This window comes from Hypomesus transpacificus, unplaced genomic scaffold (assembly GCF_021917145.1).
Source record: "Hypomesus transpacificus isolate Combined female unplaced genomic scaffold, fHypTra1 scaffold_127, whole genome shotgun sequence".
NCBI lineage: Eukaryota > Metazoa > Chordata > Actinopteri > Osmeriformes > Osmeridae > Hypomesus > Hypomesus transpacificus.
This window is the reverse complement of record NW_025813704.1, coordinates 107724-128935: the sequence shown is the minus strand read 5'-3', so window position 1 is coordinate 128935 and position 21212 is coordinate 107724. Positions and strand designations below refer to the sequence as shown.

The window sequence follows — 21212 nt, the reverse complement described above, 5'->3', positions numbered from 1 at the left end:
AAAGAGAGAATGCAGACGTGTGAATTATGTTTGAGTGTGTGAGGAAGGAAAAGCACCCGGCAGTTTCACTTTGCACTTCCAACACCTCAGGTTCTCCTCCAGTCCACACAGAGAAAACAGGCGTGATGAAGAGGAGAGGGTGTGGAGGGAGAAGACCGACGCTGAGCTATACCAATACCCCTGTATGTCCCTTCTGTATGACGCTCTCCTCTCTCTCCATCTCTGCTCTGCATCTCTGGCCAGGCTGGAACATGTTTGCTGTGATGGATGTTTCTCCCAAACCCCCTGAACTCATCATAGATCTAGCGATCTTCACAGTCGGGTCCGGATCAGACACGTGGCTCTGGCTGCTCGCGTAGGAACAACGTATTTAGTGGATGGAGAGCGTACCGTGTAGGGTACTCTGAATGAAAGGCGAGGCCAAGAGGAAATGTCCTCTCTGCATGGAGAAGTTGTGCCGTATTCTGCACCGCAGACCTGAGCAGTAGGAGACAGAAGACATGCTGTTCCTGTGCTGCTAACAGTTCTGTCTGTGCTGCTAACGGCTGTCTGTGCTGCTAACGGCTGTCTGTGCTGCTAACGGCTGTCTGTGCTGCTAACGGCTGTCTGTGCTGCTAACAGTTCTGTGTCTGTGCTGCTAATGGCTCTGTGTCTGTGCTGCTAACAGCTGTGTGTCTGTGCTGCTAATGGCTCTGTGTCTGTGCTGCTAACAGCTGTGTGTCTGTGCTGCTAACAGTTCTGTGTCTGTGCTGCTAATGGCTCTGTGTGTCTGTGCTGCTAACAGTTCTGTGTCTGTGCTGCTAATGGCTCTGTGTGTCTGTGCTGCAAGGCTAAAGAGCCCAGCCGAAAGACTCAACTCAGACCTCACTTCCGACAGCACAAAAATAAAGACATTGAAATGAACTTCTTTTTTTTATTCATTGATTTAATTGGAACCCTCCTCAAAACAACATGTTTGTGTACTGTTTTTCATTTCACAAAATATTTACAAAACAAAAAAAGAATAGTTTAACATTTTTCTGTTGGTCGTCTTTTTCTCGTGACAATTCCTTTTCAGGGTTTATGACAGTTCTTACACTGAAAAGTCCAGTATTTCTCCTTAGAAAAAAGTCATTGGAAAAAATCCTCCTGTCCATCTCAACACACTTTTTAAAACTGCGTATCGTTTATTCGTCTTTTTCTGAGTGCTTATAAAACTCTTCCCTGCATGCTTTCAGCTGCAAACAGGAAGCCAGGAGCGTGTGTGCTTGTTGACAGGAAGTGACATCTTTGCCCTGCAGGAAGTACAATTACAGCATCATCAGCCCCCACCCACCACCACCACCCCACCCGAGTCCAGATGCTGGGGGTTGATTGGTTTGGTCTGTCCAGTCCAGGAAGTAACACACTTTCGGAATCAAGAGTCTTTTAAGACAAACATGAAATCCAGCCATGTGGCAGCAACTGGTCCTTAACGGAGACAGTCTCTTCCAGACAGAAACCTTCGGTCCTCCCAGCAGCCTCACTGGGGGAGGACTGGACCCCACCGCCCCCTCTCCTGGTGAAGGGAGCAGGCTGGGGGTCCTTTAGTTTAGAGTTGGGTCTGGTTACCATATCTCCATTGCCTTGCAGGTTGGGGGAGGGGGGGATGGGGGGGGGTTGCCATGGACAAGGCTTGGCCATTTTGGATATTTGCCTTCAGGCGATTTCTACAACCAGTCTCCAACCGTCCACAGGTGCATTGTGGGTGTCCGGCGTGGGGGCAGCTTGGAAGAGCGTTGTGAGTTGGACAGACGACCCGGACCTCTGTCCAGAGGAGGAGGCAAAAGTGCAGCGACATGAAACAGAACTAACCGTCGTTTCTACACAACCTTTTCAGACAGGAAGAGGAAAACATGAGGATGAGAAGAAGAATCCTAATAACATCATCATAAGAACATGAGGATAAGAAGAATCCTAATAAGGCATCCAACCTCGCCACCACTGGACAGAGACACTTCAGAGGGAGAACAGTGACCTCAGCTTTTAGAAAGCCCATGACCGTGTCTTCCCAATTTCAGTCTGAGGTGATCTCTCTCTCTCTCTCCCCAGATGAAAGCAGGCGTCCCCTCCTAATAGTGTAAGATGCTGTGTTGAGCTGAAGTGCCCCAGACTGAGCAGGTGCTGTTGTCAAACACATGTAGAATACACTACATAAATCGTAGACTGTAGAAAAGAAAGAAAATCGTATATAGATGAACCCTGCCCCCCCCGAGCGTGTGCGTGTAGCTCTGTGTGTTAACTACACATGACTGTCCACAGACCATGGAAGGGGATGCTGACTATTACTGTGTCTGCATGAGTATCTTGTGTGTCTCTAGATGAAGGTGTGTATCTACGTGTGTGTATCTACGTGTGTGTGTGTGTCTAGGTGAGGGCGTGTTTCTACGTGTGTATCTACGTGTGTGTGAGTGTTAACTGGTGACGTAGTGCTTGGCCGAGGGTTGTCCATACAGGCCATAGAAGTCTGCATGTCTGTGTGTCTGTGAGGCGTCGATCCAGTCCCTCACAGCCAGGCCCTGCATGGACGCCCCTCCAGAGGCCAGGCCCGGGGGAGGGGGGTAGTCCTGGGTGCTGACCCAGGGGAAGGAGCCTGTGCGTGGGTAGGGAGGGTGGCCGCGGTGGCCCGACACGGAGGGCACCCCAGAGCAGTAGCAGTTATCCATGGTGCACACCAGGATCTTGCGGCCGCCATATTGGGGCAGGACGGCCTGCTGGGAGGAGCTACCACTGCCGGGAGGGAAGTGGGAGGAGCTAAACACAGACCCTGAATGGTGATTGGTTAGAGACCCGCTGCCACTTCCTGTGCCGCTGCCTTCGCTCATGTGGGAGGGGCCACAAGGGCCCAGAGGCTGCTGATTGGTGGATTGGCCCTCTCCGGGGGTGGAGTTAGAACCCAGGTATGGCTGTTTGGCCAGTGAGGAAGAAGAGGGGGAGGAGTCCTTGAAACCGGAGGCGGCGTTTTTCCCGGCGTTTCCGCTTCCGTCCGGGAACGCCGACGAGTGTTTCCGTTTCTCCGCCCCCGAGCCGGAGCCGAGGCCACTGGGGTACGCAGAGACGGACTGGAGGAAGGAGGAGGGAGGGGTGAGGGGAGCTGGAGAGGGGGAAAAATAAGAAGAGGATGAGACAAAACATCAGTAATTAGCATCAAGACACCAACAAGAGGTACAAGCAGTAACAACTCCCCAACTGTGGTTAAGGTGTGGTTTAGGTATGGTTAAGGTGTGGTTGAGGTGTGGTTACGGTTGAGGGTAGGGTTAGGTATGGTTAAGGTGCAGAGGTGGCGTACCTTCCAGGGTTCTCCTCAGGCCCTTCTCCCTCTTGGAAAGTTCAGCCAGGAACAGCTTGGAGTTCAGACTGCCCACCCTGTATGGGGGCAGGGCACCGCCCACACACGCCTGGGACCTGCATACAATCCCATTAAAAACCAAAACATAATCCATTCAGGAAAAAAAGCACTGATGACTTAAGACACCCTCAGGCCCCCGCCCCCCTCAGGCCCCCGCCCCCCTCAGGCCCCCGCCCCCCTCAGGCCCCCGCCCCCCTCAGGCCACCTGTCGGTGAGGATCCTGACAGGCTTGGTGTTCTTCATGAAGCTGAGGTCTTCGGCCTTGCTGAAGGCAGTCTGGACGGAGCGGAGCAGCTTCTGGGCCTCGTGCCTCTGCTCCCCCAGCAGCAGCACCTGGGCAGCGTTGTCCTGGCAGAAGCGGGCCTGGGCGCGGTCCAGCACCTCCAGGGTCCGGCCCAGGTCCTCCTCCAGCAGCTGCTGCATGCGCTGGTACTGCAGACGCACCTCCTCCTTCAGCTCACACACACGGTCCTGGGACACACACACACACACACACACACACACACACACAGGACACAGGACACACAGACACACACACACACACACACAGACAGGACACACACACACACACACACACAGACAGGACACACACACACACAGGACACACACAGGACACACACAGGACACACACAGGACACACAGGACACACACACAGACAGGACACACACACACACACAGACAGGACACACACACACACACAGGACACACACACACACAGACACACACACAGACAGGACACACACACACACACAGACAGGACACACACACACACACACACACACACACAGGACACACACACACACAGGACACACACACACACACAGACAGGACACACACACACAGGACACACACACACACAGGACACACACACACAGACACAGGACACAGGACACACACACACAGGACACAGGACACAGGACACACACACACACACACACACAGACACACACACACAGACAGGACACACACACACAGACAGGACACACACACACACACACAGACAGGACACACACACACACAGACAGGACACACACACACACAGGACACACACACACACAGACAGGACACACACACAGACAGGACACACACACACAGACAGGACACACACACACAGACAGGACACACACACACACAGGACACACACACACAGGACACACACACACAGACAGGACACACACACACAGACAGGGCACACACACACAGACAGGACACACACACAGACAGACAGGACACACACACACACACAGACACAGACAGGACACACAAACACAGACAGGACACACACACACACAGACAGGGCACACACACACACACAGACAGGGCACACACACACACACACAGACAGGGCACACACACACACACAGACAGGACACACACACACACACACAGACAGGACACACACACAGACAGGACACACACACACACAGACAGGACACACACACCCACAGACAGGGCACACACACAGACAGGACACACACACACACACAGACAGGACACGCACAGACAGCACACGCACACACAGACAGGACACACACACACACACAGACAGGGCACACACACAGACAGGACACACACACACACACAGACAGGACACGCACAGACAGCACACGCACACAGAGACAGCACACACAGAAACACAAAGCATACAAAACTTGTTAAGAAACATTTTTGCTCCCCACCTCTGCCAGATCCAACAAAGCGTTTGTGCTGTCAGTGTGACGGTGTTTGAGTGAGTGTGTGTGTGTTAGACGTACCTCCACCACACACTTGTCTGAGTCCAGCTTGCAGAGCTGCTCTTCAATGTCCTGCACCCTCTCCTCCACACACTCCTGCTGCCTCAGGAGGGTTTGCTGGGGGAGAGGAAGAGTTCACATAGAAAGAGAGAGGGAAGAGAGAGAAAGAGTTCACATAGAAAGAGAGAGGGAAGAGAGAGAAAGAGTTCACATAGAAAGAGAGAGGGAAGAGAGAGAAAGAGATCAAATAGAAAGAGAGAGGGAAGAGAGAGAAAGAGAGAGATAAAGGGGGTCACAAGAGAGGGGAAAAGGGAGGTTGTCAGTATTGAATGACCGGTGATAAGACCCCTAGCTAGAGGGCGTCGTCGTTAGCAACCAGCTAACTCAACCGCTCCATCGAGGGGGAGGGAGGCACGCTGCCATGGAAACCTGAAGCTATGCTGTGTTTGCATGAGTGAGTGAAGAACAACAGAAGTCGAGGAGGAGGAATGGACAGAATAGGGAGAGGTGGGGAATCCACTACTCTGCCCTTACCCTGTCCTTCTGTTCTCCCTCTCCTCTCCTCCCTCCATCCCCTTACTCACCCTCTCCCATCTCCCCTTCCTCCCTCCTCTCCACCCTCTCTCCCCTCCTTTGAGCAGTATACAGGACATTCACACACTCAAGGCCCAGGGAATCTGTGACTTAGTCCCTGTTGTCACAACAACACCGGTTATTTCTGCTGCTAGCTAGCCCGCCCTGCCAGCATCAGAGAGCTAGCTAGCCGAGCTAAAGCCAGACCAGAACAGAGAACCCAAACTCTCCTATACCTCTGAGCTCTCTACTTCAACACCACAGGTGGGCACAGGAGACACAGAAGAAGGGCAAGGTCATTGCTTCAATATATATGTATAGGTGTTATATATACACACACACACACAATATGGTTATGTATATTCAGACAGTTGCCGTTGCAGCCAGGCAAGAACAAAGCTATGTGTGGTAGGACCTGGGCACAGGGACGCCAGACTAATGAGGACTTTCCCCCCCTTCCACCCTCCTCAGGGTTACAAACATGATCTCTACAGATCACTGCTCCCCCCCCCCCGCATGGAGTGTGACCTGGAGGTGTGACCTGATTGGAGCTGAGGGCAGGGCCCTGTGTAGCAGCAGTGGCATTTCTGGAGGGAGTTCAAACATGGGGGTTGGGGTTTCCCTAAGGGGGGGTGGGAGAGTGCTGGACTATGGGGGGGTGGGGGGATTTCTGGGGTTCCCTTTAGAACAGCGGTTCTCAACCTTGTTTTCCGCTGGGCTGCACTACGGTGTCTCAGGAATATGTCAGCTCAGTGGATCCTCCTCCAGGCAGGCCCCAGAGGGGGGGGGGGGGGGGGGAGAGGGGCTGGGTCCTGGGCTGAGGACGACTCTGGTGTGTGTGTGCATGGGTCTGGTGTGGGTGTGCGTTGTGTGGATGGTTCCGGGATCTGGAGATTCTGAGCAAATTACATGGTGTTAATAACAGTCAGGAGGCCAGATGAAAACCTACATGAGTCAGAGGACCCTTTCCTGACACTGTGTGTGTGTGACAGAGGTTTTCCAGATGAGTAAGGAGGCTTTTCCTCTGACTAACCCTGGTCTGATGGCACCTGCTGCACCCACCTCAAACACACGAGGCAGAAAGAGAGAGAACCTGAAACGGCATCTTGTGAGTCATGAAGCACTGTTAGCATGCAGGCTAACAGCAGGAGTCAGTTCAGGAAGCACTGTTAGCATGCAGGCTAACAGCAGGAGTCAGGTCAGGAGCTAGGAAGCACTGTTAGCATGCAGGCTAACAGCAGGAGTCAGTTCAGGAAGTACTGTTAGCATGCAGGCTAACAGCAGGAGTCAGGAAGCACTGTTAGCATGCAGGCTAACAGCAGGAGCCAGGTCAGGGGATAGGAATCACTGTTAGCATGCAGGCTAACAGCAGGAGTCAGTTCAGGAAGCACTGTTAGCATGCAGGCTAACAGCTGCTAACAGGCTCCGCCCCTCCAGCTTTAGCTCAAACCAGAATGAGATTCTCAGAAAAGCCAAAAGGAAACCACAGAATAGACTGGAGTGACAAATCACTTAATTCTCCCCCATCCCATCCTCCTCCACTCCTACCCCCCCTTCCCCTGCCGCCAGCCCCAGCTAGGATGCACCTGTGCTGGGGAGATAAGGCAGGCAGAGAGCCCCTTATTGTTCCACCCTCTACCTCATTGTTTGTCATTCCAACAGATGAGAATGGGTTTGAATAGATCACAATTGAGAAACGCATACAATTGAAACATTTATACATTGGGAGTTTCACACACACACACTTCCAGATCAATCTTTCCACAATTTCTGATATTCTGTAGTCGAACCAGATTAACGCACTGGCAAAGACTCAGCTAGGAGGGTATAATACCAAATAATCTATAGAAATAATAAAGCTTTTGAAGCGAGGTGTGTGTGTGCAATAGTCAATATCAGAGTGAGCTGATGATGGCATGTGTGAGACTGCAAGTCACCATCAGTACACGTTGGTGCCTGTGTACCACATTAAAACGCGTGACTCAACGAGTGTGCAACCCTAACGAGCATCCCTTAACGACCACGGCCCCACCCCCCTTGGCCCCTCCCCCCTCACCCTGATGTCGTTGCGGCGCAGCTCCACGTCAGTGACGGCGTGGCCGTGGCTGGGTTGGCAGCGTGCGAAGCAGCAGTACTGGCACACGGCGGTCTGCTCCGCGTCGCAGTGGTACAGCCGGTACTCATCGTGCTGTGGACACGTCCACGCCTTCACTGCCTCCGCCTCCACCAGCAGGTGGCCCAGCGCCGAGCAGGGCTGCTGCAGGTGCGTCTGGACGTGTGACTGGCAGCAGGGGGCGTTGCAGCGCAGACACACCTTCACAGCCGGCAGGGGAGGCCCGCGGCGACACAGGATGCACTGCAGAGCGGGCGGGGCGGGCTTCTCCACGCTCAGGGCGTTGTACTTCTCCACGATGTTGGACAGCTTGTGGTTCTTCTCCAGCGTGGGTTTCTGGGTGTAGGCGTGGTTGCACTCGGGGCAGCGGGCCAGGGTCGAGTCTTTGGCCCAGGCTTCGCTGATGCAGCCCCGGCAGAAGTTGTGCTTGCAGGGCAGCTGGATGGGGTCGGAGAACACGTGGAGGCAGATGGGGCAGATAAGCTCCTCCTCAAAACAATTCCTCCAGGTTTCAGCCGAGTCGGACGCCATGTTGGAGGCAGGCATGCAAATCTGTGGCAGGTTTTTGTTTTGTCTCTACCTGGAGGAGAGCACTCTTGGATATAAACGAAGTGATCTACTTTCACACACAAAAAATACTGTAATACGGGACCTTTTGTAAAAGATATAGGTATATTAAAAAAATGGTCGTTTGTGGATAGCTGTGTTTCTCCCTGACAGAAAACGTATATTGCTTAATTCCAAGCTCGAGCAGGTAGGCAAATTCCAGAACAGGAGCGGAGGGCTCGAGCAACTATGACGACAACATCGTTGTTATTACAACACACTTTATGCCGGACGTTACGCAAATGACAGTAAAAGGCTGCTCCACTTCTCTCTTTATCACACAGTTACGGTCAGCTTCCACGCATGAATAATCACCTTGTTGGCGTATCTGGCAACAAACACCAAGCAACAAGGTTTAAACATCACAATATATGGCTCAGCGACCGGCTTACTTATTAATTTACAGGTTAACGAATCTCTGCTAGTTGCTAATGACATACATTCGGTTGACAGTCTTAACTTCAACCTCGGTTTGACCGGTGGCAGACCGAATCAGAACGAAAAATCCACCATAAAATAAAACATATATCGCGTGTTCTTAAGTGCCCCTTCTCCACACCCTTGGTAGGTCCACGTATTTAGAACCAGCTCACGGTTTATCTTTGAATCAATAGTTTCCTCAGGGTTGACGAAACGGCTGTTCAAATAAACGTTGCATTCCAAGCTCACAGCGCTTTCGTCCGCTTCCCCAATTTTAGACGGTCTATTTTGGGAGCATTAACCGTACATTAAAACACACTGACCAGCTAGTGGACAACCGCTGAAATAAAAAGAGAATATTCGGATTTGGAGATTAGTATCATGTGACAAGTATCCTTAGCCCTTCAATAAACATTGCCTCACGTTGCGACGCACTTTGATCCACACAATAGCGACATACTAAATGCTTATTTGTTCCATGAAGCTTAAAACGTCAGCTATATGGCACAGGCAACGCTCACATATCTGTACACAGGGCCCCGACTTCTCTCACTTTAGTGTTTTGTGTCGCTTATGACGGCCTTTTAGGCTTACGAAAAAAATATCATAGACAAGGCCTCATTTAAAAGCTATGTACTGCATAGTTAATCGTATAATAGGCGACTCCAGTTCATGCGCACAAAACAAAGGGTTTTTAGAATCCGCTGGAATGTTGGCTGCTGTTACGAGCCTTTGGGTTCCACCGACAGATCTATCGAAGGTCTCTCGAACCAAAGATATGTTCCGGCCTCCTATCTTTGGTCTCTCCTAGACGAATTTGGTCAGTTGTCAGAAGAGCTTTAGCCAACAACATATCTCCACTTGATTAAATCACATACAATCAGTATACATAATTTGTGAACAAATAGGCCTACAAAAATATACCCTTCTATTAATCTTAAAGGGGCCGTCGCTATATTCTGTCCTTGTTAAATGTAGCTGTCATCAGCCATCTTGCGATCCTCGTGAAAAAAAGCGAAATCGCCTCGAAAGGGGATCTGGAGGTTATTTCCAACGCTCGTTTTGTTTTAAGGTTTGTATAGAAACATCAAAAAAATAAAATCCACCATTTCCAAAGTCTCCTCTCCAGTATTTGCAAATCCAATCACGAAGATATGGCCATTTTCAAGGCCTAGCCCCGTTGTTGTGTCCAGAGCGAGCCGCGTCGATGGTAAACATAAATCCAATACGCCTTTGAATAATCATTTGTGATTTCTCCCCCTCTCTGCCTTCTCTGTCTCTCTCGGGTAGGCTACAGCCAGAGGAGGAATGCAGGCAAGCTGGAATAGTCCCAGAAACATCGGCTCCCCCCACCTTCCGGATCAACGCTCCCCGACTGTCACGTGACCTGTCACACAACCGATGTGTGTCGCGTTTTCAACCGGCAGGAGATGAGGAACGCAGTGAGAGGGGGGAGCAGGGACGGAAAGGCCTCACTGAATCGAGTGCACAGACCACAGCCATTGAATCATATTCATGCTTAAATAGTATACTATCAAACAATGCCTCCTGATAGATTGAATGTACATACCGGAAACCACGCATGTATGTGAGACAGATTAAGACACCCAAACACGTGAGGCGGAAAGGCTTATCAATGATAAGATACAATACAAATAAAGTTAAGTCAAATTGGGCGGAATAACTGGGATAACTGATTTCAAATTAAGGTTTAAGTCATCACACAAACTAATGAGCGTTCAAACACATTTCACACTGAGAAAGACGACCCAGCCCAAAATAAGTCACTATCTGTTAGTGGCTTAAAATATCCTGTTAAATGAATACAATTAATACAACAAAATCAGCATGACCCCAAAAAATTATTTTGTGATTGGTGTGTGTGTGGGGGGGAGGTCCTAAATGGTTATTTCTGCATCAACTCAAAGCTAAATGTCACCATACAAGAAGACTCAATGTACTTCCGTCTGCTAAATGACAATGTATTTTACCACCTTTTCACAACCGCGCTCCCACAGCTAGCTACATAGCTAGCTAGCTATATTTGGCTCACAACGAGCCATGGAATCACACTCCTTCTGCATAGCAATCCTTGGAAATGACGAACTAATATGATAGTCATAAACAAAAGCACAAAGCGTTGATGCTACAACACAAATTATTATCTACAAGCATAACACTTGTATTAAAATTAGTCATATAAATACCTACTGGGATGAGACAAACGTGGAGCACGTGCGACTGTGAGTTGCTAGCAAGCTAACTGGCGATCCTCCATTAGAGATGCCAACGGATTCTACATCAAGCTCTACACTTATAAAGCACGGAATTTACACTTTTCATAGACAACTGTTATTAGTTTAATTAGTAATAAACAAATATGAAAGAGACATATATTATCTGTACACATTTCACTACTAACTATTTCCTTAAGGGCAGCTAAAACTCGTCACAAGTAGAAGACACGTGTCCACGCACGCGCTCTGGCGGCCTGCTTCACCGCGATGATCACTGACGTTCTTCTTGACAAAAAACATGATTATGAATCAGCACAACCGTCACTACACAGGCTACGTTGGATTCAACCACTTAAAAGTGGTATTTTTGGGGTTTTGTTTTAGCCAGTAAACACTCAAGATGAAGTAGCCTACTACAAACGACGGTTTGGATTGACCCTGTACAAAGACATCACAAACACAATCAATTAGATCACTTTATTAGCGACAAATGTGGTCTGAAATAAGACGCTGCAATAAAATAAAAATAAAAGTACAGCTAGACAACCACTAGGTTAAACATCACGTAAACACTGACATCTGTTCTGACTGGCTTGTCCGATCCACACTCTACTAAATGTATTGTGACATTTTAAGAAACTCACATTGTGCACTTCCTGAGTTACTCTAAAGCAGTTTTACGTTAATGATTAGAGACAAAATAAAAGATCTCGAAGATCCAAACCAGTGAACTCACTGTACATTGAAAATTATGATTAATTCCAGAACATGGAACGTGGAATGCATTTCTTGAAGACGGCACCACAAATGCTGTCATGGCACAGTCATTTTTCAGTCCAATAAATAGTACTGAATAAATCCATAATTTTCACAATGAAAGTCATAAAATGTTAAGTTTGTGTAAACAGACTGTTAACAGCCTAATAATCCAACTTCGTAAATATTTAAAAATCAATTAATACCAAGATTATCATAACCACGATGTAAAATACTTTTTAAGACACAAATGGTTTCAGTTCGATGGCAGTTCTGCAGGAGGTCTGGTCAGAACAAGACAAGAGAATCTGTCTCTGACTAATGTTGACCGAAGTGCAGATAAACAGATGGGTGGTGCACGGGAGAAACTTGACGGGCACAGTAGGCTACATGCATTCCCCAATCAAACTGAAATTAGATTATTTTTACCCCGCTTTTAACTTCATGCCGATACACTTTGTTCCCCTGCATTTTTGGTCATTTCGTCTCAGCACATTGGAAAATATGACATGGCCGACACACATGGCCATAAAGCTTGTTACGGTAAAGTAGTATTAGTGTCGAGGTTGTTGACAAACCTATTCCTTAGTGGTGTAGGCTACATGATCCGAACCTGATGCTTACTAAGTAACACTGGTCCAATCAGAACACAGACACATTTACACGCCTCGTTTTTGGGTTTAAAAGGGTCCTTTCAAAGACGGTTCAATTACTCTTAATTTGGTCAAAAGTTCACGTATAAATATAAACATCTCCAACTCTTTATATCAAAATAAGGCAAGTTTCAATTTACAAAAAGTTCCCAACTCGTGTGCAAGATTTCATAAAACCAGTCCTTTCCTCTCTTTTGTTAGAGGGATGTGCTGCAGTTCCCACTCCCCGCCAGCAGATGGCAGCGCTCACTATGCTGGTCGGCCGAGCAGCCCTCAGGTGGCCTTGATGTCTGCAAGGCTGCTGTGCTGCACCCCCTGCCTGTGGGCCTTGACGCCCTGTAGCCGGCGGCCGTGCAGGGTGAAGCGGGACCAGGCCAACAGCTGCAGCACGGAGCAGGTGATGGGGACAAACACTAGCAGGTGGAAGCAGCCCAGGCGCAGAGGGGCGCCCCCTGGTGGAGGGAGGACTGGTACTGCAACAGGGTCCAGCGCCGGCCCTGAGCTCCTCTCAAAGATGTCGAAACCTGGAGGGGGTGGGACAAGAAGAGAGAGACAGTGAGAATGGGGGAGGAGAGAGAGTGAGAATGGGGGAGGAGAGAGAGTAAGAATGGGGGAGGAGAGACTTCCTACTTGTGTAGACACACACACACACACCTGTGTAGACACACAGCAGCCAGGTACCGAAGAGGGGGGCGAAGGTCTGGCCTGGCTTGGTCACCAAGGCGACCATGCCAAAGAGCAGCGCGGAGGCTGGCTGCTGGCGCCGGTTCATCACAAAGTCCTCGTCCACCAGATCAGACACCACCAGGCTCAGCAGCTTACAGGTCCCCTCAGTGAACACACGGTTACTGGGGGGGGACAGGTGAACACACGGTTACTGGGGGGGGGGGGACAGGTGAACACACGGTTACTGGGGGGGGACAGGTGAACACACGGTTACTGGGGGGGGGACAGGTGAACACACGGTTACTGGGGGGGGACAGGTGAACACGCGGTTACTGGGGGGGGGGACAGGTGAACACACGGTTACTGGGGGGGGGGACAGGTGAACACACGGTTACTGGGGGGGGACAGGTGAACACACGGTTACTGGGGGGGGGGGGACAGGTGAACACATGGTTACTGGGGGGGGGGACAGGTGAACACACGGTTACTGGGGGGGGGGGACAGGTGAACACACGGTTACTGGGGGGGGGGACAGGTGAACACACGGTTACTGGGGGGGGACAGGTGAACACGCGGTTACTGGGGGGGGGACAGGTGAACACACGGTTACTGGGGGGGGGGACAGGTGAACACACGGTTACTGGGGGGGGACAGGTGAACACACGGTTACTGGGGGGGGGGGGACAGGTGAACACATGGTTACTGGGGGGGGGGACAGGTGAACACACGGTTACTGGGGGGGGGGACAGGTGAACACACGGTTACTTGGGGGGGGACAGGTGAACACACGGTTACTGGGGGGGGGGACAGGTGAACACACGGTTACTGGGGGGGGTCAGGTGAACACACGGTTACTGGGGGGGGACAGGTGAACACACGGTTACTGGGGGGGGGGGACAGGTGAACACACGGTTACTGGGGGGGGGGACAGGTGAACACACGGTTACTGGGGGGGACAGGTGAACACACGGTTACTGGGGGGGACAGGTGAACACACGGTTACTGGGGGGGGGGACAGGTGAACACACGGTTACTGGGGGGGGACAGGTGAACACACGGTTACTGGGGGGGGGACAGGTGAACACACGGTTACTGGGGGGGGGCAGGTGAACATACGGTTACTGGGGGGGGGGGGGGGCCAGGTGAACACATGGTTAGTGGGGGGGGGGGGGGGGGGCAGGTGAACACATGGTTACTGGGGGGGGGGGGGGACAGGTGAACACATGGTTACTGGAGGGGGGGGGGGACAGGCAGAGATGGCAGAAGTACACACATCCTTCACTCCAGTCGAAGTACAGATACTCATGTTTACAAAGACTTTGGTAAACGTTGAAGTACCGACAACACTTTATCAAAACTTTTTTGTGCAAATATTGTTTTAACCTTTTGAAATTGTTTCTGAAACTTTGTTTAGAACATTTTCAACCTTTCAAAAATACATTTTCAAATCTTTTTTTTCAGAACCCTGGCTTGTTGAGCTTCCTCTAACATTCCAGATCCTTCCTTATCACGAGGACCAACACACACCCTCTCCTTCATCCTGTTTGAGAATGAATGTATACATGAGAGAGAGAGAGTGTGCATGTACATGCGTGTTGGTGTGTGTGTGTGTCTACCTGGCGATGAAGATGCAGAGCAGGTAGAGCTGGTCGGGCCCGGCCAGCAGCATAGCCAGGCTGAGAGCCAGCTTCAGCAGGAACAGCCAGCGCACCACCAGGTAAACACCGTAGCGCTGGCACAGCGACAGGAAGTACATGTTGTTCAGGTGGGGGGCGATGTAGGAGATCCCTAGGAGGGGTCAGGACTGAGTTACAAACACAGTAACATACTGACTGGGGTAGGTAGGGGGTACAGGGTAGGGCTACGGGCAGGGGGTTAGGAGCTAGCGGTTAGGGGGTAGGGGGTAGGGGGTAGGCCTACGGGCAGGGGGTTAGGAGCTAGCGGTTAGGGGGTACAGGGTAGGGGGTAGGCCTACGGGCAGGGGGTTAGGAGCTAGCGGTTAGGGGGTAGGGGGTACAGGGTAGGGCCTACGGGCAGGGGGTTAGGAGCTAGCGGTTAGGGGGTACAGGGTAGGGCTACGGGCAGGGGGTTAGGAGCTAGCGGTTAGGGGGTACAGGGTAGGGCTACGGGCAGGGGGTTAGGAGCTAGCGGTTAGGGGGTACAGGGTAGGGCTACGGGCAGGGGGTTAGGAGCTAGCGGTTAGGGGGTAGGGGGTACAGGGTAGGGCTACGGGCAGGGGGTTAGGAGCTAGCGGTTAGGGGGTAGGGGGTACAGGGTAGGGCTACGGGCAGGGGGTTAGGAGCTAGCGGTTAGGGGGTACAGGGTAGGGCTACGGGCAGGGGGTTAGGAGCTAGCGGTTAGGGGGTAGGGGGTACAGGGTAGGGCTACGGGCAGGGGGTTAGGAGCTAGCGGTTAGGGGGTACAGGGTAGGGCTACGGGCAGGGGGTTAGGAGCTAGCGGTTAGGGGGTAGGGGGTACAGGGTAGGGCTACGGGCAGGGGGTTAGGAGCTAGCGGTTAGGGGGTACAGGGTAGGGCCTACGGGCAGGGGGTTAGGAGCTAGCGGTTAGGGGGTAGGGGGTACAGGGTAGGGCTACGGGCAGGGGGTTAGGAGCTAGCGGTTAGGGGGTACAGGGTAGGGCTACGGGCAGGGGGTTAGGAGCTAGCGGTTAGGGGGTAGGGGGTACAGGGTAGGGCTACGGGCAGGGGGTTAGGAGCTAGCGGTTAGGGGGTACAGGGTAGGGCTACGGGCAGGGGGTTAGGAGCTAGCGGTTAGGGGGTAGGGGGTACAGGGTAGGGCTACGGGCAGGGGGTTAGGAGCTAGCGGTTAGGGGGTACAGGGTAGGGCTACGGGCAGGGGGTTAGGAGCTAGCGGTTAGGGGGTAGGGGGTACAGGGTAGGGCTACGGGCAGGGGGTTAGGAGCTAGCGGTTAGGGGGTACAGGGTAGGGCTACGGGCAGGGGGTTAGGAGCTAGCGGTTAGGGGGTAGGGGGTACAGGGTAGGGCTACGGGCAGGGGGTTAGGAGCTAGCGGTTAGGGGGTAGGGGGTACAGGGTAGGGCTACGGGCAGGGGGTTAGGAGCTAGCGGTTAGGGGGTACAGGGTAGGGCTACGGGCAGGGGGTTAGGAGCTAGCGGTTAGGGGGTAGGGGGTACAGGGTAGGGCTACGGGCAGGGGGTTAGGAGCTAGCGGTTAGGGGGTAGGGGGTACAGGGTAGGGCTACGGGCAGGGGGTTAGGAGCTAGCGGTTAGGGGGTAGGGGGTACAGGGTAGGCCTACGGGCAGGGGGTTAGGAGCTAGCGGTTAGGGGGTAGGGGGTAGGGGGTAGGCCTACGGGCAGGGGGTTAGGAGCTAGCGGTTAGGGGGTAGGGGGTACAGGGTAGGGCCTACGGGCAGGGGGTTAGGAGCTAGCGGTTAGGGGGTACAGGGTAGGGCTACGGGGGGGTTAGGAGCTAGCGGTTAGGGGGTACAGGGTAGGGCTACGGGCAGGGGGTTAGGAGCTAGCGGTTAGGGGGTACAGGGTAGGGCTACGGGCAGGGGGTTAGGAGCTAGCGGTTAGGGGGTATAGGGTAGGGCTACGGGCAGGGGGTTAGGAGCTAGCGGTTAGGGGGTAGGGGGTACAGGGTAGGGCTACGGGCAGGGGGTTAGGAGCTAGCGGTTAGGGAGTAGGGGGTACAGGGTAGGGCTACGGGCAGGGGGTTAGGAGCTAGCGGTTAGGGGGTACAGGGTAGGGCTACGGGCAGGGGGTTAGGAGCTAGCGGTTAGGGGGTAGGGGGTACAGGGTAGGGCTACGGGCAGGGGGTTAGGAGCTAGCGGTTAGGGGGTACAGGGTAGGGCTACGGGCAGGGGGTTAGGAGCTAGCGGGTAGGGGGTAGGGGGTACAGGGTAGGGCTACGGGCAGGGGGTTAGGAGCTAGCGGTTAGGGGGTACAGGGTAGGGCCTACGGGCAGGGGGTTAGGAGCTAGCGGTTAGGGGGTAGGGGGTACAGGGTAGGGCTACGGGCAGGGGGTTAGGAGCTAGCGGTTAGGGGGTACAGGGTAGGGCTACGGGCAGGGGGTTAGGAGCTAGCGGTTAGGGGGTAGGGGGTACAGGGTAGGGCTACGGGCAGGGGGTTAGGAGCTAGCGGTTAGGGGGTACAGGGTAGGGCTACGGGCAGGGGGTTAGGAGCTAGCGGTTAGGGGGTACAGGGTAGGGCTACGGGCAGGGGGTTAGGAGCTAGCGGTTAGGGGGTACAGGGTAGGGCCTACGGGCAGGGGGTTAGGAGCTAGCGGTTAGGGGGTAGGGGGTACAGGGTAGGGCTACGGGCAGGGGGTTAGGAGCTAGCGGTTAGGGGGTACAGGGTAGGGCTACGGGCAGGGGGTTAGGAGCTAGCGGTTAGGGGGTAGGGGGTACAGGGTAGGGCTACGGGCAGGGGGTTAGGAGCTAGCGGTTAGGGGGTACAGGGTAGGGCCTACGGGCAGGGGGTTAGGAGCTAGCGGTTAGGGGGTAGGGGGTACAGGGTAGGGCTACGGGCAGGGGGTTAGGAGCTAGCGGTTAGGGGGTACAGGGTAGGGCCTACGGGCAGGGGGTTAGGAGCTAGCGGTTAGGGGGTACAGGGTAGGGCCTACGGGCAGGGGGTTAGGAGCTAGCGGTTAGGGGGTAGGGGGTACAGGGTAGGGCTACGGGCAGGGGGTTAGGAGCTAGCGGTTAGGGGGTACAGGGTAGGGCCTACGGGCAGGGGGTTAGGAGCTAGCGGTTAGGGGGTACAGGGTAGGGCTACGGGCAGGGGGTTAGGAGCTAGCGGTTAGGGGGTACAGGGTAGGGCCTACGGGCAGGGGGTTAGGAGCTAGCGGTTAGGGGGTACAGGGTAGGGCCTACGGGCAGGGGGTTAGGAGCTAGCGGTTAGGGGGTACAGGGTAGGGCTACGGGCAGGGGGTTAGGAGCTAGCGGTTAGGGGGTAGGGGGTACAGGGTAGGGCTACGGGCAGGGGGTTAGGAGCTAGCGGTTAGGGGGTACAGGGTAGGGCCTACGGGCAGGGGGTTAGGAGCTAGCGGTTAGGGGGTAGGGGGTACAGGGTAGGGCTACGGGCAGGGGGTTAGGAGCTAGCGGTTAGGGGGTACAGGGTAGGGCTACGGGCAGGGGGTTAGGAGCTAGCGGTTAGGGGGTAGGGGGTACAGGGTAGGGCTACGGGCAGGGGGTTAGGAGCTAGCGGTTAGGGGGTACAGGGTAGGGCCTACGGGCAGGGGGTTAGGAGCTAGCGGTTAGGGGGTAGGGGGTACAGGGTAGGGCTACGGGCAGGGGGTTAGGAGCTAGCGGTTAGGGGGTACAGGGTAGGGCCTACGGGCAGGGGGTTAGGAGCTAGCGGTTAGGGGGTACAGGGTAGGGCCTACGGGCAGGGGGTTAGGAGCTAGCGGTTAGGGGGTAGGGGGTACAGGGTAGGGCTACGGGCAGGGGGTTAGGAGCTAGCGGTTAGGGGGTACAGGGTAGGGCCTACGGGCAGGGGGTTAGGAGCTAGCGGTTAGGGGGTACAGGGTAGGGCTACGGGCAGGGGGTTAGGAGCTAGCGGTTAGGGGGTACAGGGTAGGGCCTACGGGCAGGGGGTTAGGAGCTAGCGGTTAGGGGGTACAGGGTAGGGCCTACGGGCAGGGGGTTAGGAGCTAGCGGTTAGGGGGTAGGGGGTACAGGGTAGGGCCTACGGGCAGGGGGTTAGGAGCTAGCGGTTAGGGGGTAGGGGGTACAGGGTAGGGCCTACGGGCAGGGGGTTAGGAGCTAGCGGTTAGGGGGTAGGGGGTACAGGGTAGGGCCTACGGGCAGGGGGTTAGGAGCTAGCGGTTAGGGGGTAGGGGGTACAGGGTAGGGCCTACGGGCAGGGGGTTAGGAGCTAGCGGTTAGCGGGTAGGGGGTACAGGGTAGGGCTACGGGCAGGGGGTTAGGAGCTAGCGGTTAGGGGGTAGGGGGTACAGGGTAGGCCTACGGGCAGGGGGTTAGGAGCTAGCGGTTAGGGGGTAGGGGGTAGGGGGTAGGCCTACGGGCAGGGGGTTAGGAGCTAGCGGTTAGGGGGTAGGGGGTACAGGGTAGGGCCTACGGGCAGGGGGTTAGGAGCTAGCGGTTAGGGGGTACAGGGTAGGGCTACGGGCAGGGGGTTAGGAGCTAGCGGTTAGGGGGTACAGGGTAGGGCCTACGGGCAGGGGGTTAGGAGCTAGCGGTTAGGGGGTAGGGGGTACAGGGTAGGGCCTACGGGCAGGGGGTTAGGAGCTAGCGGTTAGGGGGTACAGGGTAGGGCCTACGGGCAGGGGGTTAGGAGCTAGCGGTTAGGGGGTAAGAGGTAGTGTCTGTCTTACCCAGCAGGATGGAGCCTGTGGAGGCAGAGATGCTGTCTGAGAGGAGGTGCTCCAGAAACAGAGGAAAGAAATTACTGTTGAAGTGACAGTGAAACACCTGGGTGGAGACAACAAAAAGACCAAATGTGAAGAAAGATTTACGTGAATTGAAACCAATTTCTAGATATGCATTGTTTGTATGTCTGCTGAATGAGTCAAATGAATCCCCCCCGATAGAGAAGCCATGCTGCCTCAGTTTAGCATCCCAGGCAGCCAGCAACCCCTGGACGACCCCTGGACGACCCCTTGACCACCCCTTGACCACCCCTGGACGACCCCCGGCTGAACGCACCTGCAGCAGGTTCATGGAGGAGAACCACATGAAGTTCCTGTGCTTGGAGAGCTGGCGCAGGTACTCCCCCAGGGAAAGGGGGCTCTGCTGGGGGGGGGCAGGAGGCCCCACACTCAGCCTGCAGCAGGGGGTGGAGGTTAGGGGCATCTTCACACACACAATGTACATTTAAACTCTTACTTGCTATAACCAAGTAAGAAATACAAACAGGCATTGAGGTCTATTTTCTAGGCTGTCTCCTGAAGGTCACATACTCTTTCAGCTGCAGCGCCTCCTCCTGCTTCAGACGAGCCTCGCCCCGGAACCGTCGCCGCAGCAACCGGCACACCACCACGAACCCTGCTATGGAGGCAGCGGCGAGCGTGGCACAGAAGATCCGGAAGGAGAAGAAGTCTTCCTTGTCCCAGAAGCAGTAGGACAGGAAGACGGACAGGGATCCCAGCGCGCTGAACAGAGAGCAGTGGAAGTTGAGGCGGGCGCGGTCGCTGGCTGACACGGCCAGCTCGGCCAGGAGGGCGTTGTGGTTGAGGTCGACCAGGGTGAGAAAGCCGTCATACAGGCACAGGCACAACAGGAAGTGGAGGCCCGGGGGGGCCCAGGGCACCCAGAAGGACAGGAAGGAGAGGGCGAAGAGGGGGCCGTTCCTGGAGAGGGCCCCCAGGCGTTTCAGGATCACCTCAGGGGACGAGATGTAAGGGCCAGAACTGGGAGGGGACAGACCAGGGGTCAGACACACACACACACACTGCTGCTAAACACACACTGCTGCTGCTGCTGCTGCTAAGCCTAGACCAGGTCATGGAACCATGGTGGTTCATAGAACAGTAAAAAGGTCGAAAGAGAGAGAGAGAGTGATAGAGAGGAGATAGAGAGGGATAGAGAGGAGAGAGAGAGGGATAGAGAGGAGAGAGAGGGAGAGAGAAACCTACGTATGCAACTGTACATGCGCTGGCAGGTGTGGTAGCTGCAGTCACAAAAGCATATTTACACAAGTTATTCTGTTTGGTTCACACTGACCAGGTGTCACTCTCTCTCCTCCTCTAGACACACATTAAATGACAAACACACAGAAACCATTTTGTGACTTACTGTTTACATATAGGATAGGACAACAGACCAAAAAGAGAGAGAGAGAGATAGGGGAGGGCAAGAGAGAGAGGGATAGAGAGAGACAGAGAAAGAGCGAGAGAGAGAGAGAGAGAGAGAGAGAGAGAGAGAGAGAGAGAGAGAGAGAGAGAGGAGGGCTAGAGAGAGAGGGATAGAGAGAGAGAGAGAGAGAGAGAGAGAGAGAGAGAAAGAAAGAAAGAAAGAAAGAAAGAGAGAGGTAGAGAGGAGAGATGGAGCCAGAGGAGTACTTACTGAGCAGAGCCAAGGAAGTTACGGTCACTCAGCCAGCCAAACAGAGGATCGTTCAAACTGTTCCATATGAGAAACACCGTCT

The 21212-nt window shown here is 53.9% G+C and overlaps 2 protein-coding genes across 2 annotated transcripts in view; both read right to left on the bottom strand.

Annotated features, from left to right (window-relative positions):
• Positions 1 to 1474: 1474 nt before the first annotated feature.
• Positions 1475 to 10219, bottom strand: trim8b (tripartite motif containing 8b). Its single transcript, XM_047050754.1, has 5 exons — positions 7730 to 10219; positions 5122 to 5217; positions 3573 to 3838; positions 3308 to 3423; positions 1475 to 3112 (listed from the first exon to the last, which is right to left on the bottom strand). Exons 1-5 carry the CDS (start codon positions 8330 to 8332, stop codon positions 2433 to 2435), a joined length of 1761 nt encoding a protein of 586 aa, XP_046906710.1. The 5' UTR covers positions 8333 to 10219; the 3' UTR covers positions 1475 to 2432.
• Positions 10220 to 11511: 1292 nt separating this feature from the next.
• The window catches only part of mfsd13a (major facilitator superfamily domain containing 13A), a 10836-nt gene continuing 1135 nt past the window's right edge, over positions 11512 to 21212 (bottom strand). The window contains exons 2-8 of the mRNA XM_047050782.1: positions 21131 to 21210; positions 20026 to 20475; positions 19772 to 19889; positions 19441 to 19537; positions 14741 to 14912; positions 13113 to 13306; positions 11512 to 12982 (exon numbers count right to left, since the gene is read on the bottom strand). Of these exons, the coding sequence (XP_046906738.1) occupies positions 12732 to 12982; positions 13113 to 13306; positions 14741 to 14912; positions 19441 to 19537; positions 19772 to 19889; positions 20026 to 20475; positions 21131 to 21210 (1362 nt within the window). The 3' untranslated portion in view covers positions 11512 to 12731. The remainder of the gene's footprint in view (positions 12983 to 13112; positions 13307 to 14740; positions 14913 to 19440; positions 19538 to 19771; positions 19890 to 20025; positions 20476 to 21130; positions 21211 to 21212) is intronic.